Below are 26487 nucleotides of genomic sequence, written 5' to 3' on the forward strand. Positions count from 1 at the left end.
GTTGGCCTAACTGCTGCAGGTCAGAGGTCCTTGTTGATTCCCAGCGAGGAGCTTTCTCTACCTGTGTAGATTCTCTTGAGTGATTGACAACCTTTAGGGTTCTGGATTGTGTAAGAAAGTACTGTAAGGAGAGCAAGCTGCAGATGCTCTCTTCTGAGAACACAGTAGGTGATGAAACTGGCAGCAGGGATGCAATGCAGGGGAAGGGGCAACAGGCTTGTTCCTGCTCCCCCCTCATTACAATGCCTTGAAAACACTTGAAGGTGGCTGCTGAGGGATTATTTTGTGTGGATCATTGTCTCTGCTACTTCCAATGGACCAGCTGAGGCAAAGGGATCATTATTCTCTCCCCTGTTATTATCAATTACATGGTAATAATCTGCTTCTGATCAGACCTCCATAGACTTCCAGAATCCAGTCTAAAAAGAATTAAAACCGTCTCTGCCATTCCCAGGAAATGCTAAGGTGCTGCCGACTCGTTTAGTGAGCTTTCCCGTGGAGTTGGATCCTAGGTCCTGGGAATTTAGCTGGTGCATTCGGAGAGTGCCATTTAAGGCAAGCTGCTGTACTGAGGCTGTTTCTAATGCCAATGCTGATTAGCTGTAAACAGGGAAATTTCTGTCTAGGGAAATGTATTGTTCCCAGTATGGCAGTGTTGATGCTGTTAATCTTCTCGCTGCCTCAAATGGTGAATATGTCAAATGTCAGTCGGAGCATCAGTCACCTCCATATCCCACACAAGTACTATCAGCCAGGTGACCTTATCATTGGTGCACTTGCTTCTCACATCCTGTCCTCTGTTGACTATGAAACCTTCATACAATGGCCACCCATCCATCAGATTCTGAATCCATTGTAAGTATTTCAATTTTTCAATTCCCATGTGATATTAATTCCTAAGTTACCATGCCGGCTTAGAAATACTTCCTATTTATTTTATCTATGGAGATTTATTACTTATAGAGAGGGGTGCAAAATATCCCGCTCCCCAGAACATAGGATCAGTCTTAGACTTAACCCTCCCCACCAGCTGAATTTTAACATCTAAAATGATCAAGACATACAATAAATTTCTCGTCAAGCCTGCAGGAATGAGGTGGATTATCTAGGATCCAGCGTGGAAGCAAAGAAAGAGCAGTCTTCCAGTGAGATATGACATGATGTTCTGGGTGGTGTGTTTCTCTCTCACCCCCAAGCTCTTGCACCCCACTTTCCAGAGCAGTGCTTAAGGGAGAGGAGGAGCCATGGCCACAACAAGTTACGTGGGTGTCATAATCTAGAGAGCCCAGCATTCTGATGTCAAGAGGAAATGGGTGAATGGCCAGTAGGAACCATTGGTCTACCTAGCTCAGGCCTGTTTACACAGAGTAGCAGTGGCTCTCCAGGATTTCAGACAGGGGTCTGCCCCAGCCCCACCTGTATGCTAAGCAAATGCTCTACCATTGGGTTTTACAGAATCTTCAAAGAAAAAGTACACAGAGTAATTGTCAAAACGTTACAGGCAACAGAAGGTTGCCTGGTATTGGGGGCAATAGCTTCATTGATGCATGGGAAACTGAGGTGGGGCTCAAGAAACCTGCAAAAGGGCAACAACCTACAAGAAGGAAACAGCTGGAGGGAATGACTCCTAGTTTCAGTTGTCTCTACTGAAAGGTACAGGGTATGGGAAACAAACAAGATGAATTGGAGCTTTTAATACAGGATGACAAATATGACCTAGAAAGTGAGTAGGCATTGCCTTGGAGTTCAAGATTTCTTTAACAGATTGGAGAACTGGGTTAACAAAATGAATTTCAATAGGGACAAATGTAAGGTTCTGCACTTAGGCAGGAAGTACAAACTTCACAAATATGTTGAAGGACACCTGGCTTACTAGGATCTAGCAATCTAAGTGGAACTCTAGCTTCACTTGAGTGAACAGTGTGATGCAGTTTTTGGTGTGTGTGTTTAAACCAAATTCTTTATTGGTTTAATTAAATCTGCCTGTAAGCTGCCTTGTTGCTCCCTAGCACAGAAAGGCAGGCAACGTAAGTTTCCTTAAACAGAATCACAAAAAATGGTACATAGCAAAACGCTTTGATGTCCAACTCTCATTGCAGTGTTGTACCAAAATACTATCAGCAAATTCTGGCCTTGTTGTTTGCAGTCAAGGAAATCAACAAGAATTCCAATCTATTACCTAATGTCACATTAGGATTCCACATCTTTGATAGTTACTTCAGTGAAAGGATGACCTACTGGGCCACTTTGGAACTGCTCTCTACACACTATAGATTTGTACCCAACTACCAGTGTGACAAACAGAAATATCTGATGGCCGTCATTGGGGGACTTGACTTTGAGGTTTCCCTCAACATGGCAGCCATCTTAGGTGTCTACAAGATTCCCCAGGTAAGAGTCAAACATGGTCATTTCCCCTCATTCTTCTTTTCTCTGTCCTGTTGAGAAAAGTTTTCCATTCCATAATAACCCTCTTGACAATTTCAGATTGTATTCAATAAAAGTTTTCATCCGTCTTCATCCATTTCCCAACGTGTGCATGTTCTTCAGAGGTTATGTATGGAACATTTTGCAGATACACTTATACACACCTAGTCTATGTATGCGGACAGCTTGGTCTGCTGGCCTCAGGTAGACTCCAACCAGGATGAATTACGGAGGCTGCTCATCAGTCGCTTGTACATTACCTTAATTAATTTGACCTGGACAATTTGGGGCTGTCAGGGGTGCCGTCAACAGCTCACTGGTTAGCTACCTAGTGAAATCAGAGACACAGAGAGAGCTTTTCAATGGATTCATTTTAATTCACAGGAAGACACGAAAGTATGCTCTCACCCTTGAGCTAATGTTGCTCAGAGTATCACTCCACCCCCCTGTCAATTTCTGCCTAGAAATCAGACGCCTCCTGCTGCCTATGGTGGCTGCCCAGGATAATTCTCTTTTGGGTTCTGCAGAGCATGTCTGATCCTTGTGGAAGGAGGGGGCTCTGACAAACTCTCTTGGGAGAGAATGTCACTTTGCTACTGTATTGTTTCTAATGCATCTGACTGCTACCTTGCTCCTGTTCTTCTTCACCTATTGTTTCCCAGGTCATTTTTCCTTCTTGGGTGTGACCCATTTCAAACCACCATACCATACTCTCCCCCCTTCCTTCTCTCTGGAATGTTATTGGGTACCACTCCTTCTCATCTGCCCATTCCCTGACGGGCTTACTAAGACAGTGCGTCCAAAGCGCAATGGTTTCCTCATTGCAATCCACACATAATCAATGTTTCTACTGCATTAATGGGAATTAAGTATCTGTTTCCTTCCAGCTCACTTATGGCTCCTTTGCCCCAGAGGATGCTGGTCCAAGACAATCCACTCCCTTCTACCGGATGGTGCCCAATGAAGCCCATCAGTACACTGGGATTGTTGAGTTACTTCTGCACTTTGGATGGACGTGGGTTGGGTTGCTCGCTGCGGATAGTGAGAGTGGAGAGAAATTTATGGAAATCCTGCAAACTCGGCTTTTCCAGAGAGGCATTTGCTTGGCCTTTGCAGAGAGAATTTCAAAAGGCACATATTTTGAAGAGTATTATGACAGGATCTCCCAGTGGCTCCAAGCCTATCTTGCTATTGCGGAAAGCAAAGCCAATGCTGTCGTTGTCTATGGAGAAGCCAAGTCCATGGGTTTTTTGCAACTATGGCTAGCGGCAGGGGGCGCAGAAAATGTGACATCTGTGGAGAAGGTGTGGATTATGACTGCTCAACTGGATTTCTCAGCAGTGGCCTATAAAATGAGCCAGAGTATGCAACCATTTCATGGCTCCATCTGCTTCACAGTGCACTCAAATGAGGTGCAAGGATTCAAGACCCTTCTTCACTCCCTAAATCCTTTCATGGCAGGTGAAGATGGTTTTCTTCAGCAGTTCTGGCTCCAGACATTCTATTGTTTCTTTTCAAAATCCAGTACTGAGTTCAGTGAACCCTGCACTGGACAGGAGAAGCTGGACAGCCTCCCCTCGTCTGGCTTTGAGATGAGCATGACTGGCCACAGCTACAGCATCTACAATGCTGTCTATGTTGTGGCACATGCTCTGCATGATGCCATGTACAGATCCAGGGCAAAAGACAGAGGAATTGTGAGAAAATGGAGACCGCAGCTTCAGAAATTGCAGCCTTGGCAGGTAATGGTTCTTTTGTTGCTGTAGTATATCTTTTAATTATTATTTCATTTTATATTGTTGATAAAGCAAAGGCAACAATTTTAACAACAGACAAAAATTGAAAGATGAATAACCACACTGTAAAATAGGGAGGTAGGGTGTGTAGTTGCATGTGAGTTAAATAAAGACTTTAAACTCCAAATTAAGTCCAATTGTATCAGATCACAAAGCATAGTTCCAGATTTTTTCAGGTTTTGGGGGAGGGGGTTGTTTTGAAAATGTTGGTTCTGCTGTATATGCCAAATCATATGAAACGTGTCTAGTCGTCAAAATCTCAAATTATTTGTGATTACAGTGGTACCCCGCAAGACGAACGCCTCGCGAGACGAAAAACTCGCAAAACGAAAGGTTTTTTCATTTTCGAGTTGCCTCGCAAGACGAATTTCCCTATGGGCTTGCTTCGCAAAATGAAGCTTGCCCCGGGGACAGCGGTCTTCTCTTTTGAAGCAAGGGGCGGCGGGGAGAAGCGATCTTCTCCCCGCAGCCCCAGGTCCGGGGACAGCGGGAAGCGCTTCCCGCTGCCCCCGGACCTCTTTTGAAGCAAGGGGCTGCGGGGAGATCGCTTCTCCCGGTGCTCCGAAGCCGGGCGGGGGGGAGGGAACACCTGCCCCAGCCGCCGGGCTCCAGAGCGCTGCTGCGAAGCCGGGCGGGGGGGCGGGAACACCTGCCCCAGCCGCCGGGCTTCGGAGCGCTGCTGCGAAGCCGGGCGGGGGAGGGCGGGAACACCTGCCCCAGCCACCCCGCTTCGGAGCGCTGCTGCAAAGCCGGGCGGGGGGGGGGCGGGAACACCTGCCCCAGCCACCCCGCTTCGGAACACAGCTCCGAAGTGGGGCGGGGGGGCGGGAACACCTGCCCCAGCCGCCGGGCTCCGGAGCGCTGCTGCGAAGCCGGGCGGGGGGGGGCGGGAACACCTGCACCAGCCACCCCGCTTCGGAACGCTGCTCCGAAGTGGGGCGGGGGGGGGCGGGAACACCTGCCCCAGCCACCCCGCTTCGGAGCGCTGCTGTGAAGCCGGGCGGGGGGGGGGCGGGAACACCTGCCCCAGCCACCCCGCTTCGGAACGCAGCTCCGAAGCGGGGCGGGGGGGGGGGGAACACCTGCCCCAGCCGCCGGGCTCCGGAGCGCTGCTGCGAAGCCGGGCGGGGGGGGCGGGAACACCTGCCCCCACCGCCCGGCTTCGGAACGCTGCTCCGAAGCAGGGCGGGGGGCGGGAACACCTGCCCCAGCCACCCCGCTTCGTAACGCTGCTCCGAAGCGGGGCGGGGGGGGGGCGGAACACCTTCTGAAGGTGGGCGGGGGGCGAAAGTCTTTGTCCCCCCTGCCTGCCTTCCCAGGGGCTTTTAAATTGCCCTGGACAGCGGAGAAGTCCTCCGCTGTCCCGGGGCGATTTTAAAATGCCGCCCGCCAGCATTTTAAGATCGCCCGGACAGCGGAGAAGTCCTCCGCTGTCCCGGGGTTTTTTAAAATGCTGGGGGTGGGAAGAAAAGCCCTTGTCCCCCCCCAGCCTTCAGAAGAGGTCCGGGGACAGACTGTCCCCGGACCTGGTCTGAAGGCGGTTTCCCTAGGAACACATTAATTGATTTTCAATGCATTCCTATGATAAACCGTGCATCGCAAGACGAAAAACTCGCAAGACGAAGAGACTTGCGGAACGAATTAATTTCGTCTTGCGAGGCACCACTGTATCTTTGTTATAGCTATATTCCAGAGTGAGTGGTACAGTGTCCAGCATCAGATTTTTGGGCTGTGTTCTATTGAGTTGCAATTACTATGAATGCTGCCACTTTAATCTTGCCAATTTTTTTGGCAACATATTTACAATGGTATCATCAGAAATACACAGTGACATTCATTTTGGACAACAAACCATCTTTTTATAGTAATATTTATAATTTCTGATCATTTCTGAGAAAACCGGATACAACCCACTCACCTGGGCTTCAGCTCTTCAAAACAGCTAGGTGTGATATTGTCAATGGCAATTTGTATCTCAACTAGAGTCTTAACAGGAACATCTTTTTTGCCTGTTCCTCCCTCAGTCTAACCCTCCCCCCCCGTTTTCCTGTTCTTTCATTTTTATACTCTTCATTCAACTTCATGGATGTTTGCATGATGATTTTGGAAGTCCCGTTTAAGCTTTGAAATACATATACAGTGTGGCTTAGTCCTATACAGAAGAATCTACAGAGGAAAGAGTGATCAACATTTACTGTTATTATTGCTATTTTTATTATTTCATGATTATGTGAAATCTTGTCTACTGCCTTGGAAGAGGTGATGGCACTTTAAAAGGCGATGCTGAACATAAGATAAGTTTGAGCTTTAAACAATTGTCCTTTTCCTGCCATCTCAATGCAGCTCCACCCATTTCTTAGGAGTGTCTCATTTAACAACAGTGCGGGAGAAGAAGTGTCTTTTAGTGAGAACAGGGAATTAGAAGCTGGGTTTGATATTACCAACTTGGTCACTTTCCCAAATAACTCCTTCATCAGAATGAAGGTTGGATGGATGAATTTGGATGCTCCCCCAGGAAAAGAGTTTTCCATCAATGAAGACAAAATGGTGTGGCACAGGAGTTTTCACCAGGTGGGGCATGATTTCAGGAAATTGCAACTCCAGTGTGTCCTAAATGTGATGCTTGCATCTTGGAAGCCTACCTGAGACATGGATCCTGTATTTTTTCTCGCTTACTGTTTATGAAAACCTCTATGAATGTTGTGGGGCTCTGATGCCGTGAAGCAGGCCAGGACATAGTTCATTATTATATGCTTGTTTGTTTATTGCATTTTTAGTCCACCTTTCCTTTGCTTACTTCCCATTTTATCCTAACAACCAACAACCCTGTAAGGTAGTGTAGACTGGGAGAAGCAGTGACTGGCCCAAGGTCACCCAATGAGTTTCATTTGAACCCTGGTCTTCCACTTCCCTGCCTTACACATTCTTTAAAGATTTCTAGGCCAGCAGCGTGTGACCTAAGCCTAACCTCCAACCAACTTCTTTGGGGAGAAAGAAAGGGGAGCTGAGCCTGGAGACAGACGAGGCAGACTTCTGCAGAGAATGCCTGGTTTGGAGGCCAGTAATTCTCAAGATATACTAGCAGAAGTCTGGCAGAGCCCAGTAATATCATTGGTTTTGAGGCTGCTTAGCTTGTGTGACAATTGTCTCTTGGCCCAGTGTATTTAGTCTGGGGTTCTCAGTCCCCAATATTCAGTGGCGTAGCGTGGGTTGTCAGCACCCGGGGCAAGGCAAGTAATTTGCGCCCCCTAACCCGTGGATTTGCGCCCCCTAACCCGTGGATTTGCCCTAACCCCAGATGTTGCGCCCGGTGCGGCCGGCCCCCCCTGCACCCCCCACGCTACGCCACTGCCAATATTTGTGCTTTTTCAGGTGGAAAAACAGAAGGAACCAGACAGTGTATACAGGTGCTGCTTATTTAAATCACTTAGGATGTCAAAACATCTTTTCAACTCTACTTTAAATCCTTTTGAGTTTTATAAGAAATGTATTTTTCCAAATAATAATAATATTACTGTTCAGGTGAACTCCCTCCCTCCCTCCTTTTGATTTTGATTTTTTTAAAAAAACACATTTAAATGGCCATAACTTCATTTTCAGAGCCACAAAAACATCTTCTGCCTCATTAGATGCCATTAATAGCTGTTCACAGCTCATTGCTTTCAAAATTCTCTTAATATTCAGCAGGCCATTTCTCCCATCCACTTGATCCCTTCCCTTGCAGACCAGAAAATGGAGTTCAGGTTCTCCAAATGTACCTTATTCCCCCTGTGCTAAATATTTCCTTGTGGTTAATTAAAATTCACAGGTGCCACCCCTCTCTCAATGCAACAAAAATTGCCCTTCTGGTACTAGGAGAAAAAAGAAGGAAGGGGAGAAGTTCTGCTGCTATGACTGTGCTCCATGTTCAGAAGGCAAGATTTCATACCAGAAAGGTAGGAGACATTAGGTTGCTTTCAGATAACTCAGATTTCCTGTGAAGGGTCTGTGGCAGTGTGAAAGGTGCCACAGTTGCTGCTATTGATGTAGTTCTGATTTCCATAGTAATTTAAGTTCACACACTTGGAGCTCTTTATTGCAACCAGCTGATGGCCCAGCAACGAGGCCCAGCATTTCCAAAGAGGTGCTTTGCAGGCCCGAATGATCAGATGATGGTTGGGGTTTACAAAGCACACTGTTACTTGCCCTTCACCTTGAGGAGATTTCACCCCTCCCATACCCAAGAATCTCCTGATCATCTCCTGATGGTCTCTGCTGACTCTCCACAGAGAAGGAGGCGTGTCCTGCCTATCTACTTATTCTGCCCAGCAACATATCTGTGTGTGAGAGAGAGAGTCAGTCAGTCAGTCAGTGTATCGGAGAAAGTGAGAGTGTTAGAGATCCTAGAGATAAGGTTGCTGCTAAGAGCAGCTGCAGACTCTCAGTGTAGCATTGATTTATGCTTAGAATATTCAGCTCTGTATATAGTTTTGTATCATAGTTGTAGTTACAGAATAAAAGGAAAATATTCTACAGAGCTGCTCTCCGAGTGGTTTATACTCTGCAAGACTCTGCAAAACTCTGCTGCGCAACGACTGTATTATTGAGACAGTGAATCCGGTGCTCTCAGCTCTAAGCTGTGAGTCCACAGCACTGTGACCTGTTCCTGTGAGAAAGGAGGTCTCTGGCGGTGCTACCCAGCTCGCCTAGCCCAGTCGGGGTTGAGGTACATGAGTCCAGTCGGTGCACTGGCTCTAGGGCGATGCTGACATCGGTTATGGGCCCAGTCGTTGTTCCAGTCGTCTGACCTGGCATTGTTCCAGTCATCCCAGGCGTCCCAGTCGTCCCAGTCGCCAGAGGCTTCTGTTGCTGATTGCCGGACGGTGGAACGGACGCTGCATGCTGGACTGATTTGCGGTGCCCAGAAGCAGAGCTGTTTTGGAGCAGAGTGTTCAAGCTGCCGCTGTTGCTGTTGCTGCTGCTTGATTTACGGAGGCATGTTGCTGACTGCCAAAGGAAGAAGATAGCATCCCTGTTTTCCTGTTAATTGCGCTCTGAGTGGGAGAGAGAGTGGCTGAAGGAGTCAAGGCTTTATCTGTGTTGCACGAGGGAAGTGTCTTGCTCTAAGTAATAGCAGACATGGCCTGTGCACATTCTGGCCAGATGGCTCTGTCCTTTCCTCTCCTCACGCCTGAAACCTATGCAATTTGGCAAGTAAAGATGAAAGCGCTTTTACAGAGGGAAAAGCTATTTCACACGATAGAAGATGACCCTCCAGATAAGGATGATGATGATTGGGCTGAATGGCATGCTGCAGATATGAAAGCCCAAGGGACAATTGTTTTGAGTGTTTCAGACCACTTGCTGGTGAACTTAGAGGGTCAAGAGACTGCACAAGCTGTTTAGCATAAGTTGAGAGATATGCATCTGAGGCAGAATGCTGGTTCCAGTGTGATTTTCTTTAAGAAGCTGTGCAGGCTGCAGTTGGAGAAAGGTGGTGATTTGCCTAGCCATCTATCTCAATTAAAGCGTCTCAGACAGGACCTTCTTCAGCGAGACCTGGTTATTTCAGAGGCTGTATTTGCAATGCTAATGATCAATAGCCTAGATGAGTCTTATGATGGAGTGGCTGCCCAGATTTCCACAATGCCTTCTGACCGGCTAACAGAAGATTATGTGTCTAGCGTGCTTCTGAATGAGTGGGATCGCAGACAGGCTGTTAAAGAAAGCCGGGACTGTGCTGTTAAAAATGTGCTTGAAAATGTGCCTGAGTCTTCAGCAGGGGAAAGTGAAAGTGAAACTGCTGCTGTTAAAGCTTTGAAATTGAAGCGGTGCTTTTCGTGTGGAGCACAAGGCCATTTGAGTTTCCAGTGTAAGAAGTCTTCAAAGAAGAAGGGAAACTTCAGAGGCAGAGGGGGAGGAGGACGAAATCCCCAAGCACCTGCTACTTCAAAGGCCTTGATCTCTCGCTGTTCCAGTCAACGTGGGCGGAGTTTCTTTGTGGTCGACTCTGGCTGTTCAAACCACGTGGCCAAAGATAAGAATCTCTTTGTTCAGCTTGAGAAGCAAGAGAAAGCAATTCATCAAGCAGATGGGACAGTTCTCACGAGTGTGGCTCAGGGAACTGTGTTCTTAAAGAGCCTGAATGCAACTATTAAGAATGTCCTGTATGCGCCTGATATTCAGGACAATTTGTTGAGTGTTTCCCAGCTTGATCGTCAAGGGTTTAAGATGGTGTTTGCTAAATCTCGCTGTGAAATTCTTAGAGATGGGCAAGCTAATTTTGTATGCAAAATGTGTAAATGGATTGTACCAATTGCCTTTTGTTTCAGGTACAGGCACTGCAGAAGCAACTGAGAAAGAGTGTTGCAACTTGTCTGTAGATAAGAATGAGAAGTTGCATGACCAATGTATTCATTATTACCATCGCGTTTATGGTCATTTGAATTTCCAGGCTGTGGCAAAAATGCCTGATATGGTTCAGGGTATGAAGTTGAAAGACTGTCCCTACCACATGAAATGTGTTTCTTGTGCTGAGAGTAAGGCAAGGCAAGCTCCCAAAGGTACAGAGTCTGGGAGAGAGGCCAAGAAACCATATGAAGTCATTTATGCAGACTTAGTGGGGCCTCTAGCGCTCTCTAGAGGCAATTCAAGGTTTTTCATGGTTCTGATAGACTCCTATTCGAAATATGTTTGGGTCTATATGCTGCAGAAAAAGTCTGAAGCCTTTACCAAGTTTCGCCAGTTTTGTAAATGGCTCAGAAATGTACATAAGGAGAATGTACGTTTTCTTTTCACAGACAGGGGTGGAGAGTTTTGTTCAGAAGAGTTTGAGAGTTTTCTTTCTGAACAGGGCATTGAGCATAGGACGGCCACGCCCAGATCACCCTGGCAGAATGGTTTATGTGAGAGAGTAAACCAGACTCTGCAGCAAGGAATCAGAACGCTGTTACATGATTCGGGGCTGCCCAATAGGCCGAAGCTCTTTCGTTTTTCTGTCATGTGTATAACAGGAGGTACCAGTCTAGTGTAAATTGCACCCCATATGAGATGCTTCACGGAAGAAAGCCATGTGTAAAGCATTTTAAAATTTTTGGTTTGGAGGTTTGGGTGCACACCTCGCAGGGTGACAAACTGAGCAAGCGTGGAGAACATGGTATTTTCCTAGGATATGAGAAAGGGTCTTATCGTGTTCTGATCACAGACACGAAAACCATAAGGCTGACCAGGAGTATTGATGACAATCCACAATGGGACAAAGTTGGTGTTTTTCAGTGCCATCCCATTTGTGATGATGGTGCAAAAGGGGCAAAGAAAGTTAAGAGGGAGGCAAGTGTTGTTGTTGGTGATAATCCTGATGCCAATGTAGTTCCAGATGGTGGCACAGATTATCAGAGCTCAAAAGCCTCAGGTGAGTCTGACGCTGACTCAGACTTAGCAGCTTCATATACTTTAGCTCCCCATTCTCCTAAAGAGGAGGAAGCACCAGAACAAGAGGATCAAAGAGTTTTGCGCAGGTCCGAGAGAACAACCAAGGGTGTACCACTGAAAAAGTTTTCTGAAGAGTTTGCAAAGACTGCGGTCACGAGCAACTCTGGTGGGGTTTTTAAACCAGGCATGAAGTGTGCGGAGAGTAGTAGCACAAAACGCTTTATTTATTTCCTTACCTGATATTTGAAGGAAAGCGTGTATTTGAGTTCTGAAAAATGGTTTGTTCAAATCTGCCTAATTAGAAATGTCAATTTGTATCTGAAAGGAAGAAATATGTGTGAAGATTTTTCCAGAAGCTGCTTATTCATGTGTATTCAATGGTATTGTAAAAGTGTTTTATATGCTGAAAAAAAAGATACCTGCAGATATGTTAACCAAGGTTGTAAGCAAAGAACAACTTTTGGAGTGTGTGTGTAAATTTCAGTTATGTTAAAGATTCTTGAAATGGTCGGATGAAATGGGGGAGGATGAGATTTCACCCCTCCCATACCCAAGAATCTCCTGATCATCTCCTGATGGTCTCTGCTGACTCTCCACAGAGAAGGAGGCGTGTCCTGCCTATCTACTTATTCTGCCCAGCAACATATCTGTGTGTGTGAGAGAGTCAGTCAGTCAGTGTATCGGAGAAAGTGAGAGTGTTAGAGATCCTAGAGATAAGGTTGCTGCTAAGAGCAGCTGCAGACTCTCAGTGTAGCATTGATTTATGCTTAGAATATTCAGCTCTGTATATAGTTTTGTATCATAGTTGTAGTTACAGAATAAAAGGAAGATATTCTACAGAGCTGCTCTCCGAGTGGTTTATACTCTGCAAGACTCTGCAAAACTCTGCTGCGCAACGACTGTATTATTGAGACAGTGAATCCGGTGCTCTCAGCTCTAAGCTGTGAGTCCACAGCACTGTGACCTGTTCCTGTGAGAAAGGAGGTCTCTGGCGGTGCTACCCAGCTCGCCTAGGCCAGTCGGGGTTGAGGTACATGAGTCCAGTCGGTGCACTGGCTCTAGGGCGATGCTGACACACCTAACATCAGAGATGACATCAGATACAGGGCCGGTAGGTGTAACTTACTAAAATGGCCCCGTGGGTCAGAGGTTTTCTATCACTGGATTACCTGGGTGGTGATGGAGATGAGTTGCAGCGTTGCACCTGCAGAGCACAGGCCTCCTGCTGTCCAGACCCACCACCTTAATGCCCAGGCAAGCGACTGAGAGATCATTGTCTGGGGGAGGGGGGGTCCACAGCCCTTTCTCCCCATGCTAGTCACTCCTATGTCTGAAAAGGATTGTCTCTTGCACATCCAACTGGTAAGTCCCATACTGCCAGGATGCATACCTACTCTCAAGTTGCACCCTTGAAGGGAATCCTTTCTTCTTTTCAGACATGAATGACTGTGTCGGATGCTCAGAAGATCACTATCCAAACAGGAACCAAACACAATGCATTCCAAAGTCCATCAGCTTCTTGACTTTGGAAGAACCGCTTGGGATGAGCTTAGCTTTTGGCTCCGTATTCTCCTCCTTGCTCACCATATTGTCCCTCGCCATCTTTATGAAGCATCGGAACACACCGATTGTCAGGGCCAATAATCGGGACCTCACCTACGTTCTCCTCTTGTCTCTCCTCCTCTGTTTTCTCTGTCCCCTCATCTTCCTCAGCCGACCAGGCAGAGTGACCTGCCTTGTCCGACAAATGGCTTTTGGTGTGGTTTTCACAGTGACTGTTTCTTGTGTGTTGGCCAAAACTATCACCGTTGTTCTGGCATTCATGGCCACCAAACCAGGATCCAGAATGAGGAAATGGGTGGGGAAAAGACTGGCAAGCGCCATTGTGTTGACTTGTACTATTATCCAAGCTGGTATTTGCACTGTGTGGCTGGGAACCTCTCCCCCATTTCCCCATTTTGACAAGCATTCTGTGACGGGAGAAATTATTCTGGAATGTAATGAAGGGTCAGCTACCATGTTTTACTGTGTCCTGGGCTACATGGGCTTCCTGGCGATTGTCAGTTTTGTTGTAGCATTTTTAGCCAGGAAACTGCCTGACAGCTTTAATGAGGCCAAATTCATCACCTTCAGCATGTTGTTATTTTGTAGTGTTTGGATCTCCTTTGTTCCTGTTTACCTGAGCTCCAAGGGAAAACACATGGTGGCTGTGGAGATCTTCTCCATCTTGGTCTCCAGTGCTGGTTTACTGGGCTCCATATTTTCCCCCAAATGCTACATTATCATATTGAGGCCTGATCTGAATGACAAACAGCAGTTAATAAAGAAGAAATAGCAAAGTACCCTGTTGTCACTATTTTCTGTTACCACGGAATATGGGTAATGATTTTGCTGCTGACTTCATGATATAATTTTATTGTATTTATTTGTTGAACTTGCTTTGCACATTAAAAAAAATGAGGTGGTTCCCCGCCCCCCCCCCCGAGATGTGGTCCCCACTTTTGGGAGCCCAAAGGCACAATTGGAAAACTAAGGAATTCTTGTGGACACAATTAAACCACCAATTTTACAGAGGAAAGTGTAGAGATGCCCAGAAACTCCACCTCCATCCTTTATTGTAACTTGAATCCATTGGTTTGGGTCCTACTCTCTGTAGCAGGAGAAAAGCTTGCTGCATCTTCCATCTGACAGCCCTTGAGATATTTGAAGATGAGTATCATATCTCCTCTCAGTCTCCTTTTTCCAGGCTAAACATACCCAGCTCTCTCAACCATTGCTCATAAGGCTTGGTTTCCCACCCATCATCTTCCTGGCTGCCCTCCTGTACACATGTTCAGCACACATTTTACCAGCTTCCTCATGAAAATATCATGGGGGACTTTGAGAAAAGCCTGACTGAACTCAAAATAGATTATGACCACAGCATTCTCCTGATCCACCACACTTGTAATGCCGTAAAAAAGAAAAAGAATGAGATTGGTCTGGTTTGACAACAACAGGCCCAGGACACAACCCTTTGGCACCCCTGTGGCATCAGGAGATAATATCCCTATGCTATGAGGAGAAAATGAAAAGGAGGGAAATACCCCTCTTCTCAGAGAGAGTGACAGATGCCACATATACCTATTCTGAACTCAGAATTGTACATGCAGCTCTCTGCGTGTATGAAGAAGTACTTGCAGAAGAGCCAGGACAGAAATTCCCTACCTTAAGTTTTGTTTTAAATTTTGCCTCCCTTACAGGCCTGTGATCTGAAGTCTAGTGCTGCGTTCTTGGAATCCAAGAGTCATGGCCGAGCTCACAATACCCTTTGTGTCTCAAACTCTGCTCTTGAATGCACTTTCCTCTTCACAAAGCAGCATGTGAGAAAAGAGGGTTTAGCTGAAATCACAAGGGTAGAAATTGCCCTGGGCACAGTTTTTTCCAGGGCACGTTTTGCTCCTCACACCACCCATGCCAGCCCTCTTCTGCTTTGCAAGTCTGATCCCACATCCCAGCCCCTCAAAGCAGCGTGGGGCTGGCAGGGCGTCAGGAGGATGGAATGGGCATGTGCCCTTCCTGCTGCATCCTCCTCATGCCACCCACCCAGCTTGTCATGGATGCTTTAGTTGTGATTCCTGCATTCCAGGGGGTTGAGCTTGATGACCTTTGGGGGATCCTTTTAATTCTACATTTTCTGTTTATTTAGGTGAATATATATAGGGGCCCTAAAAAGGCCTGCAGACAGGGCCCAATGGAATGTATGTCCATCATCACAGCCATGCCTTGAAGTCACTCAGAGTCTGCTCACAATTGTTCCTTTCCAGCCAAATTCTACCAGTGGCAGGATTCATCTTGGCCCCATGGGTTTACCTGCCCCATGCCTGGCCTCACATAACATCAGCTGATGGACATGTGAATGTGGTTTGGACCATGAGCCCAATGGAGAGGCTTGGTTGGCCTAACTGCTGCAGGTCAGAGGTCCTTGTTGATTCCTCGCAAGGAGCTTTCTCTACCTGTGTAGATTCTCTTGAGTGATTGACAACTTTTAGGGTTCTGGATTGTGTAAGAAAGTACTGTAAGTAGAGAAAGCTGCAGAGGCTCTCTTCTGAGAGCACAGTAGGTGATGAAACTGGCAGCAGGGATGCAATGCAGGGGAAGGGGCAACAGGCTTGTTCCTGCTCCCCCCTCATTACAATGCCTTGAAAACACTTGAAGAAGGCTGCTGAGGGATTATTTTGTGTGAATCGTCTCTGCTACTTCCAATGGACCAGCTGAGGCAAAGGGATCATTATTCTCTCCTCTGTTATTATCAATTACATGGTAATAATCTGCTTCTGATCAGACCTCCATAGACTTCCAGAATCCAGTCTAAAAGAATTAAAATCCTCTCTGCCATCCCCAGCAAATGCTAAGGTGCTGCCGACTCGTTTAGTGAGCTTTCCCCTGGAGTTGGATCCTAGGTCTTGGGAATTTAGCTGGTGCATTCGGAGAGTGCCATTTAAGGCAAGCTGCTGTACTGAGGCTGTTTCTAATGCCAATGCTGATTAGCTGTAAAAAAGGAATTTCTTTCCAGGAAAGTGTATTGTTCCTAGTATGGTAGTGTTGATGCTGTTAATCTTCTCGCTGCCTCAAATGGCGAATCTGTCAAATGTCAGTCGGAGCATCAGTCACCTCCATATCCCTCACAAGTACTATCAGCCAGGTGACCTTATCATTGGTGCACTTGCTTCTCACATCGTGTCCTCTGTTGACTATGAAACCTTCATACAATGGCCATCCATCCATCAGAGTCTGAATTCATTGTAAGTATTGCAAATTTGCAATTCCCATGTCATACTAATTCCTAAGTTACCATGTGGGCTCAGAAATACATACTATTTATTTTCGCTATGGGGATTTATAACTTATAGGGAGGGGTGCAAAATATCCCCCCACCGAACATAGGATCAATCTTAAAATTAACCCTCCCCACCACCTGAATTTTAACATCTAAAATGATCAAGACAGACAATAATTTTTTCATCAAGCCTATAGGAACGATGTGAATTGTCTAGGATCCAGCGTGGAAGCAAAGAAAGAGCAGTCTTTCAGTGAGATTTGACTTTGTGTTCTGGGTGGTGTGTTTCTCTCTCACCCCCAAGCTCCTGCACCCCACTTTCCAGAGCAGTACTTAATGGAGAGGAGGAGCCATGACCACAACCAGTCACATGGGTGTCATAATCTAGAGAGCCCAGCATTCTGATGTCAAGAAGAAATGGGTGAATGTCCAGTAGGAACCATTGGTCTACCTAGCTCAGGCCTGTCTACACAGAGTAGCAGTGGCTCTCCAGGATTTCAGACAGGGTTCTGCCCCAGCCACACCTGTGTGCTAAGCAGATGCTCTACCATTGGGTTTTACAGAATCTTCAAAGAAAAGGTACACAGAGTAATTGTCAAAACATTACAGGCAACAGAAGGTTGGCTTCTATCGGGGGCAATAGCTTCATTGATGCATGGGAAACTGAGGTGGGGTTCCAGAAACCTGCTAAAGGTCAACAAACTTCAAGAAGGACGCAGCTGGAGAGAATGATTCCTAGTTTCAGTTGTCTCTACACAAAGGCACAGAGAATGGGAAACAAGCAAGATGAATTGAAGCTTTTAATATAGGATGACAAATAAGACCTATGACCTAGAAGGCGAGTAGGCATTGCCTCAGGGTTCAAGATTTCTTTAACAGATTGGAGGATTGGGTTAACAAATGAATTTGAATAGGGACAAATGTAAGGTACTGCACTTAGGCAGGAAGTACCAACTTCACAAATATAAGTTGAAGGACACCTGGCTTACTAGGATCTCGCCATCTTAGTGGAATTCAAGCTTCAAGAGTGAACAGTGCGGTGCAATTTTTGCTGTATGTGTATTTAAAACAAATTCTTTGTTGGTTTAATTCAATCTGCCTGTAAGCTGCCTTGTTGCTCCCTAGCACAGAAAGACATGGAACCTAAGTTTCTTTAAACAGATCGACCAAAAATGGTACACAGCAATACGCTTTGATGTCCAACTCTCATTGCAGTGTTGTACCAAAATACTATCAGCAAATTCTGGCCTTGGTGTTTGCAGTCAAGGAAATCAACAAGAATTCCAATCTATTACCTAATGTCACATTAGGATTCCACATCTTTGATAGTTACTTCAGTGAAAGGATGACCTACTGCGCCACTTTGGAACTGCTCTCTACACACTACAGATTCGTACCCAACTACCAATGTGACAACCAGAAATATCTGATGGCCGTCATTGGGGGACTTGACTTTGAGGTTTCCCTCCACATGGCAGCCATCTTAGGTGTCTACAAGATTCCCCAGGTAAGAGTCAAACATGGTGATTTCCCCTCATTCTTCTTTCCTCTGTCCTGTTGAGAAAAGTTTTGCATTCCATCATAGCCCTCTTGACAATTTCAGATCGTATTCAATAAAAGCTTTCATCCGTCTTCATCCATTTCCCAACGTGTGTATATTCTTCAGAAGGTAGGAATGGAACATTTTGAAGATACAGTTGTACACACCTACTCTATGTATGTGAACAGCTTGGTCTCCTGGCCTCAGGTAGACTCCAACCAGGATGAATTACGGAGGCTGCTCATCAGTATCTTGTACATTACCTTAATTAATCTGACCTGGATAATTTGGGGCTGTCAGGGGTGCCGTCAACAGGTCACTGGCTATCTACCTAGTGAAATCAGAGGAACAGAGAGAGCTTTTCAATGGTTTCATTTTAATCCATAGGAAGACAGAAAGACGTGAAAGTATGCTCTCACCCTTGAGCTAATATTGCTCAGATTTCCACTCCACCCTGCACCGACAATTTCTTCCTAGAAATCAGACCCCTCCTGCTGCCTATGGTGGCTGCTAAGAACAATTCTCTATTGGGTTCTGCAGAGCGTGTCTTGACCTTGTGGAAGGAGGAGGCTCTGACAAACTCTCTTGAGAGAGAATGTCACTTGGCTGCTGTACTGTTTCTAAGAAATCTGACTCCTCTCTTTGTTCATTGCTACCTTGCTCTGGTTCTTCATCACCTATTATTTCCCAGGTCCCTTTTCCTTCTCGGGTGTGACCTGTCTCAAACCACCACATCATACTCTCCCCCCTTCCTTCTTTCTGGAAGGTTCTTAGGGTGCTGCTCTCCACCACTCCTCCTCATCTGCCCATTTCCTGACGGGCTTACTGAGACAGCGAGTCCAAAGCACAATGGTTTCGTCATTGCTATCCACACATTACCAATGTTTCTACTGCATTAATGGGAATTAAGTATCCATTTCCTTCTAGCTCACTTATGGCTCCTTTACCCCAGAGGATGCTGGTCAAAGCCAATCCACTCCCTTCTACCGGATGGTGCCCAATGAAGCCCATCAGTACACTGGGATTGTTGAGTTACTTCTGCACTTTGGATGGACGTGGGTTGGGTTGCTCGCTGCGGATAGTGAGAGTGGAGAGAAATTTATGGAAATCCTGCAAACTCGGCTTTTTCAGAGAGGTATTTGCTTGGCCTTTTCAGAGAGAACTCCAAAAGGCTCATATTTTGAAGAGTATTATCACATGATTCCCCAGTGGCTCCAAGCCTATCTTGCTATTGCGGAAAGCAAAGCCAATGCTGTCGTTGTCTATGGAGAAGCCAAGTCCATGGGTTTTTTGCAACTATGGCTAGCGGCAGGGGGTGCAGAAAACATGACATCTATGGAGAAGGTATGGATTATGACTGCTCAATTGGATTTCTCAGCAGTGGCCTTTCAAATAAGCCAGAGTATGCAACCATTTCATGGCTCCATCTGCTTCACAGTGCACTCAAAGGAGGTGCAAGGATTCAAGACCCTTCTTCGCTCCCTCAATCCTTTCATGGCAGGTGAAGATGGTTTTCTTCAGCAGTTCTGGCTGCAGACATTCTATTGTTTCTTTTCAAAATCCAGTACTGAGTTCAGTGAACCCTGCACTGGACAGGAGAAGCTGGACAGCCTTCCCTCGTCTGGCTTTGAGATGAGCATGACTGGCCACAGCTACAGCATCTACAATGCTGTCTATGTTGTGGCACATGCTCTGCATGATGCCATGTACAGATTCAGGGGAAAAGGCAGAGGAATTGTGAGAAGATGGAGACCGCAGCTTCAGAAATTGCAGCCTTGGCAGGTAATGGTTCTTTTGTTGTTGTTGTATATCTTTTAATTATTATTTCATTTTATATTGTTGATAAAGCAAAGGCAACAATTTTAACAACAGACAAAAATTGAAAGATGAATAACCAAACTGTAAAATAGGCAGGTAGGGCGTGTAGTTGCACATGAGTTAAATAAAGACTTTAAAGTCCAAATTAAGTCCAATTTTATCAGATCACCAAGCATAGTTCCAGATTTGCCAGGTTTTGGGGGAGGGGGTTGTTTTGAAAACGTTGGTTCTGCTGTATATGCCAAATCATATGAAACGTGTCTAGTCCTTGTCAAAATCTCAAATTATTTGTGATTATCTTTGTTATAGCTATATTCCAGAGTGAGTGGTACAGTGTCCAGCATCAGATTTTTGGGCTGTGTTCTATTGAGTTGCAATTACTATGAATGCTGCCAGTTTAATCTTGCCAATTCTTTTGGCAACATATTTAAAATGGTATAATCAGGAATACACAGTAACATTCATTTTGGACAACAAACCATCTTTTTATAGTAATATTTATCATTTCTGAGAAAATCGGATACAACCCACTCACCTGAGCTTCAGCTCTTCAAAACAGCTAGGTGTGATATTGTCAATGGCAATTTCTATCTCAACTAGAGTCTTAACAGGAACACCTTTTTTGCCTGTTCCTCCCTCAGTCTAACCCTCCCCCCCATTTTCCTGTTCTTTCATTTTTACACTCTTCATTGAACTTCATGGATGTTTGCATGATGATTTTGGAAGTCCCGTTTAAGCTTTGAAATACATATACAGTGTGGCTTAGTCCTATACGGAGGAATCTACAGAGGAAAGAGAGATCAAAATTTACTGTTATTATTGCTAATTTTATTATTTCGTGATTATATGAAATCTTGTCTACTGCCTTGGAAGAGGCAATGGCACCTTAAAAGGCAATGCTGAACATAAGATAAGTTTGAGTTTTAAACAATTGTCCTTTTTCTGCCATCTCATTGCAGCTCCACCCATTTCTTAGCAGTGTCTCATTTAACAACAGTGCGGGAGAAGAAGTGTCATTTAGTGAGAACAGGGAATTAGAAGCTGGGTTCGATATTACCAACTTGGTCACTTTCCCAAATAACTCCTTCATCAGAATGAAGATTGGATGGATGAATTTGGATGCTCCCCCAGGAAAAGAGTTTTCCATCAATGAAGACAAAATGGTGTGGCACAGGAGTTTTCACCAGGTGGGGCATGATTTCAGGAAATTGCAACTCCAGTGTGTCCTAAATGTGATGCTTGCATCTTGGAAGCCTAGCGGAGACATGGATCCTGTATTTTTCCTCACTTGTTGTTTATGAAAACCTCTATGAATGTTGTGGGGCTCTGATGCCTTGAAGCAGGCCAGGACATAGTTCATTATTATATGCTTGTTTGTTTATTGCATTTTTAGTCCACCTTTCCTCCAAGGAGCTCAAGGCTGTGTTCCTAATTTCTGTTTTATCCTAACAACAACCCTGTAAGGCAGTGCAGACTGAGAGAAGCAATGACAGGCCCAAGGTCACCCAATGAGTTTCTTTTGAACCCTGGTCTTCCACTTCCCTGCCTTGCACATTCTTTAAAGATTTCTAGGCCAGCAGAGTGTGACCTAAGCCTAACCTCCAACCAACTTCTTTGGGAAGAAAGAAAAGGGAGCTGTACTTTCTTTCACCTTTGGTGGACGTGCCCAAAGATTAAGGCCTTCTGGGAAATGATATATAATGAAATGAAAAAGGTACTTAAATGTACTTTCCGCAAGAAACCAGAGGCCTTCCTCTTGGGCATTGTCGGCCAATTGGTGTCAAAGAAGGACAGAACATTCTTTATGTATGCTACAACAGCAGCAAGAATACTTATAGCAAAGTATTGGAAGACACAAGATCTACCCACCTTGGAAGAGTGGCAGATGAAGGTGATCGACTACATGGGACTGGCTGAAATGACTGACAGAATCTGAGACCAGGGGAAAGAGACGGCGGAAGAAGATTGGAAGAAATTTAAAATCTATCTTAAGAATTATTGTAAAATTAATGAATGTTAAAATGTTGTGGTTATATAAAGTAAGGGATTACAGCTGCTAAAGATTAAGTAAAAGAAAAGAAAAGGAAAAATTGGATAAAATTAAGGGGAAGGATTTGCTGAAATAATTTGGGAGTTGGAACGCAGAAAGGGGAGGTATGAGGAAGTCGATGAAGTAAGTTTAAGAAAAAAAGGAGTTGAAATTATACGTGTTTGTTCGTTAATATATGTATATTTTTGTATTGTGTGTATTGTATGTGTCTTTAAAAAAATTGTGAAAAATTAATAAATATTTATTAAAAAAGAAAGAAAGAAAAGGGAGCTGAGTCTGGAGACAGACGAGGCAGACTTCTGTAGAGAATGCCTGGTTTGGAGGCTAGTAATTCTCAAGATATAATAGCAGAGGTCTGGCAGAGTCCAGCACTATCCTTGGTTTTGAGGCTGCTTAACTTGTGTTACAATTGTCTCTTGGCCCAGTGTATTTAGTCTGGGGTTCTCAGTCCCCAATATTTGTGCTTTTTCAGGTGGAAAAACAGAAGGAACCTGACAGTGTATACAGGTGCTGCTTATTTAAATCGCTTAGGATGTCAAAACATCTTTTCAACTCTACTTTAAATGCTTTTGAGTTTTATAAGAAATGTATTTTTCCAAATAATAATAATATTACTGTTCAGGTGAACTCCCTCCCTCCCTCCTTTTGATTTTTATTTTTTTAAAAACACACATTGATATGACCATAACTTCATTTTCAGAGCCACAAAAACATCTTCTGCCTCATTAGATGCCATTAATGGCTGTTGACAGCTCATTGCTTTCAAAATTCTCTTAATATTCAGCAGGCCATTTCTCCCATCCACTTGATCCCTTGCAGCCCAGACAATGGAGTTCAGGTTCTCCAAATGTACCTTATTCCCCCTGTGCTAAATATTTCCTAATGGTTAATTATAATTCACAGGTGCCACCCCTCTCTCAATGCAACAAAAATTGCCCTTCTGGTACTAGGAGAAAAAAGAAGGAAGGGGAGAAGTTCTGCTGCTATGACTGTGCTCCGTGTTCAGAAGGCAAGATTTCATACCAGAAAGGTAGGAGACATTAGGTTGCTTTCAGATAACTCAGATTTCCTGTGAAGGGTCTGTGTCAATGTCAAAGGTGCCACAGTTGCTGCTATTGATGTAGTTCTGATTTCCATAGTAATTGAAGTTCACAAACTTGGAGCTCTTCATTGCAACCAGCTGATGGCCTAGCAACGAGGCCCAGCATTTTCAAAGAGGTGCTTTGCAAGCCCAAATGATCACATGATGGTTGGGGTTTGCAAAGCACACTTTTACCTGCCCTACACCTAACATCAGAGATGACATCAGATACAGGGCCGGTAGGTGTAACTTGCTAAAATGGCCCCATGGGCCAGAGGTTTTCTATCACTGTATTACCTGGGTGGTGATGGAGATGAGTTGTAGCAGTGCACCTGCAAAGCACAGGACTCCTGCTGTCCAGACCCACCCCCTTACTGTCCCGGCAAGCAACTGAGATCATTGTCTGGGGGAGGGGGGGTTCAAAGCCCTTTCTCCCCATGCTAGTCACTCCCACGTCTGAAAAGGATTGTCTCTTGCACATCCAACTGGTAAGTCCCATACTGCCAGGAGGATGCATCCCTACTCTCAAGTTGCACCGGTAAAGGGAATCCTTTCTTCTTTTCAGACATGAACGACTGTGTCGGATGCTCAGAAGATCACTATCCAAACAGGAACCGAACACAATGCATTCCAAAGTCCATCAGCTTCTTGACTTTGGAAGAACCGCTTGGGATGAGCTTAGCTTTTGGCTCCGTATTCTCCTCTTTGCTGACCATATTGTCTCTCGCCATCTTCATGAAGCATCAGGACACGCCGATTGTCAGGGCCAATAATCGGGACCTCACCTACGTTCTCCTCCTGTCTCTCCTTCTCTGTTTTCTCTGCCCCCTCATCTTCCTCAGCCGACCAGACAGAGTGACCTGCCTTGTCCGACAAATGGCTTTTGGTGTGGTTTTCACAGTGACTGTTTCTTGTGTGTTGGCCAAAACCATCACCGTTGTTCTGGCATTCATGGCCACCAAACCAGGATCCAGAATGAGGCAATGGGTGGGGAAAAGACTGGCAAGCGCCATTGTCTTGACTTGTACTATTATCCAAGCTGGTATTTGCACTGTGTGGCTGGGAACCTCTCCCCCATTTCCCCATTTTGACAAGCATTCTCTGAAGGGAGAAATTATTCTGGAATGTAATGAAGGGTCAGCTGCCATGTTTTACTGTGTCCTGGGCTACATGGGCTTCCTGGCCATTGTCAGTTTTGTTGTAGCATTTTTAGCCAGGAAACTGCCTGACAGCTTTAATGAGGCCAAATTCATCACCTTCAGCATGCTGTTGTTTTGTAGTGTTTGGATCTCCTTTGTTCCGGTCTACCTGAGCTCCAAGGGAAAACACATGGTGGCTGTGGAGATCTTCTCCATCTTGGTCTCCAGTGCTGGTTTACTGGGCTCCATCTTTTCCCCCAAATGCTACATTATCATATTAAGGCCTGATCTGAATGACAAACAGCAGTTAATAAAGAAGAAATAGCAAAGTACCCTGTTGTCACTCTTTTCTGTTACCCCAGAACATGGGTAATGAATTTGCTGCTGACTCCTTGATATAATTTCATTTTATTTGTTTATTGAACTTGCTATGTGCATAAACAAAAATCAGATGGTTCTCCCCCACCCTGAGATGTGGTCCCCACCTTTGGGAGCCCAAGGGCACAATTGGAAAACTGAGGCACTCTTGTGGACACAAAAAAACACCAGTTTCACAGAAGAAAGTGCAGAGATGCCCAGAAACTCTACCTACATCCTTTCTTGTAACTTGAATCCATTGGTTTGGGTCCTACTCTCTGTAGCAAGAGACAAGCTTGCTGCATCTTCCATCTGACAGCCCTTGAGGTATTTGAAGATGGGTATCATATCTCCTCTCAGTCTCCTTTTTCCAGGCTAAACATACCCAGCTCCCTCAACTCTTGCTCATAAGGCTTGGTTTCCCACCCATCATCTTCCTGGCTGCCCTCCTGTACACATGTTCAGCACACATTTTACATCATGAAAATATAATGGGGTACTTTGCCAAAAGCCTGACTGAACTCAAAATAGACTATGACCACAGCATTCTCCTGATCCACCACATTTGTAATGCCATAAAAAAGAAAAGAAATGATATTGGTCTGGTATGACAAAAACAGGCCCAGGACAGAACCCTTTGGCATATATGTGGCATCAGGAGATAATATCCCTATGCTATGAGGAGAAAATGAAAAGGAGGGAAATACCCCTCTTCCCAGAGAGAGTGACAGATGCCACATATACCTATTCTGAACTCAGAATTGTACATGCAGCTCTCTGTGTGTATGAAGCAGTACTTGAAGAAGATCCCGGAAATAAATTCCCTACCTCATGTTTTGTTTTAAATTTTGCCTCCCTTACAGGCCTGTGGTCTGAAGTCTAGTGCGGCTTCCTTGGAATCAGAGAGTTGTGGCCGAGCTCACAATACCCTTTGTGTCTCAAACTCTGCTCTTGAATGCACTTTTCCTCTTCACAAAGCAGCATGTGAGAAAAGAGGGTTTAGGTGAAATCACAAGGGCAGTCTTTGCCCTGGGCACAGTTTTTTCCAGGGCACGTTTTGCTCCTCACACCACCCATGCCAGCACTCTTCTGCTTTGCAAGTCTGATCCCACATCCCAGCCCCTCAAAGCAGCGTGGGGCTGGCAGGGCGTCAGGAGGATGTAATGGGCATGTGCCCTTCCTGCTGCGTCTTCCTCATGTCACCCACCTAGCCTGTCACGGAAGCTTTAGTTGTGACCCCTGCATTCCAGGGGGTCGAGCTTGATGACCTTTGGGGGCTCCTTTCAATTCTACATTTTTTTGTTTATTTAGGTGAATATATAGCCCCCTGCATGGGACGTGGGTGGCGCTGTGGGTAAAACCTCAGCGCCTAGGACTTGCCGATTGCATGGTCGGCGGCTCGAATCCCCGCGGCGGGGTGTGCTCCCGTCGTTCGGTCCCAGCGCCTGCCAACCTAGCAGTTCGAAAGCACCTCCGGGTGCAAGCAGGTAAATAGGGACCGCTTACCAGCGGGAAGGTAAACGGCGTTCTGTGTGCTGCGCTGGCTCGCCAGATGCAGCTTGTCACGCTGGCCACATGAACCAGAAGTGTCTGTGGATAGCGCTGGCTCCCGGCCTATAGAGTGAGATGAGCGCAGAACCCTAGAGTCTGGCAAGACTGGCCCGAACGGGCAGGGGTACCTTTACCTTTTACTATAGGAGCCCTAAAAAGGCCTGCAGACAGGGCCCAACGGACCGTATGTCCATCATCACAGCCATGCCTTGAAGTCACTCAGAGTCTGCTCACAATTGTTCCTTTCCAGTCAAATTCTACCAGCGGCTAGAATTCATCTTGGCCCCATGGTTTTACCTGCCCCATGCCTGGCCTCACATAACATCAGCTGATGGACATGTGAATGTGATTTGGATCACGAGCCCAATGGAGAGGCTTGGTTGGCCTAACTGCTGCAGGTTAGAAGTCCTTGTTGATTCCCTGCAAGGAGCTTTCTCTACCTGTGTAGATTCTCTTAAGTGATTGACAACTTTTAGGGTTCTGGATTGTGTAAGAAAGT

General features: G+C 45.6%; 2 protein-coding genes across 3 annotated transcripts; both read left to right on the forward strand.

Annotated features, from left to right (window-relative positions):
* Positions 1-646: 646 nt before the first annotated feature.
* LOC308570798 (vomeronasal type-2 receptor 26-like) lies at positions 647-13968 on the forward strand (the record flags this gene model as incomplete). Its single annotated transcript, XM_081165713.1, has 6 exons — positions 647-855; positions 2100-2391; positions 3315-4169; positions 6567-6794; positions 8032-8158; positions 13070-13968. The coding sequence occupies 6 exons, from the start codon at positions 647-649 to the stop codon at positions 13966-13968; spliced, it is 2610 nt and encodes an 869-aa protein (XP_081021839.1).
* Positions 13969-16908: 2940 nt separating this feature from the next.
* LOC308571063 (vomeronasal type-2 receptor 26-like) lies at positions 16909-24807 on the forward strand. Of its 2 annotated transcripts, none has more exons than XM_081166371.1 (4): positions 16909-17959; positions 18920-19774; positions 22764-22890; positions 23507-24807. In XM_081166371.1, exons 1-4 carry the CDS (start codon positions 17648-17650, stop codon positions 24403-24405), a joined length of 2193 nt encoding a protein of 730 aa, XP_081022497.1. In that variant the 5' UTR covers positions 16909-17647; the 3' UTR covers positions 24406-24807. The 2 variants fall into 2 exon arrangements, with proteins under 2 accessions (XP_081022497.1, XP_081022496.1); XM_081166370.1 differs by lacking the exon at positions 16909-17959 and adding an exon at positions 20770-20997 and having other exon boundaries at positions 18014-19774.
* The last annotated feature ends 1680 nt before the right edge of the window (positions 24808-26487 follow it).

Source organism: Podarcis bocagei, assembly GCF_964188305.1.
Source record: "Podarcis bocagei genome assembly, chromosome: 13".
NCBI classification, from domain to species: Eukaryota; Metazoa; Chordata; class Lepidosauria; order Squamata; family Lacertidae; genus Podarcis; species Podarcis bocagei.

Bases quoted from the DNA above. Each gene is read 5' to 3' on its own strand.
- LOC308571063 (XM_081166371.1), top strand. From the start codon at position 17,648: ATGTCCAACTCTCATTGCAGTGTTGTACCAAAATACTATCAGCAAATT. The intron at 17,960-18,919 runs GTAAGAGTCAAA...ATTTCCTTCTAG, and splicing joins GTGTCTACAAGATTCCCCAG to CTCACTTATGGCTCCTTTAC. The intron at 22,891-23,506 runs GTAGGAGACATT...TCTTCTTTTCAG, and splicing joins CAAGATTTCATACCAGAAAG to ACATGAACGACTGTGTCGGA.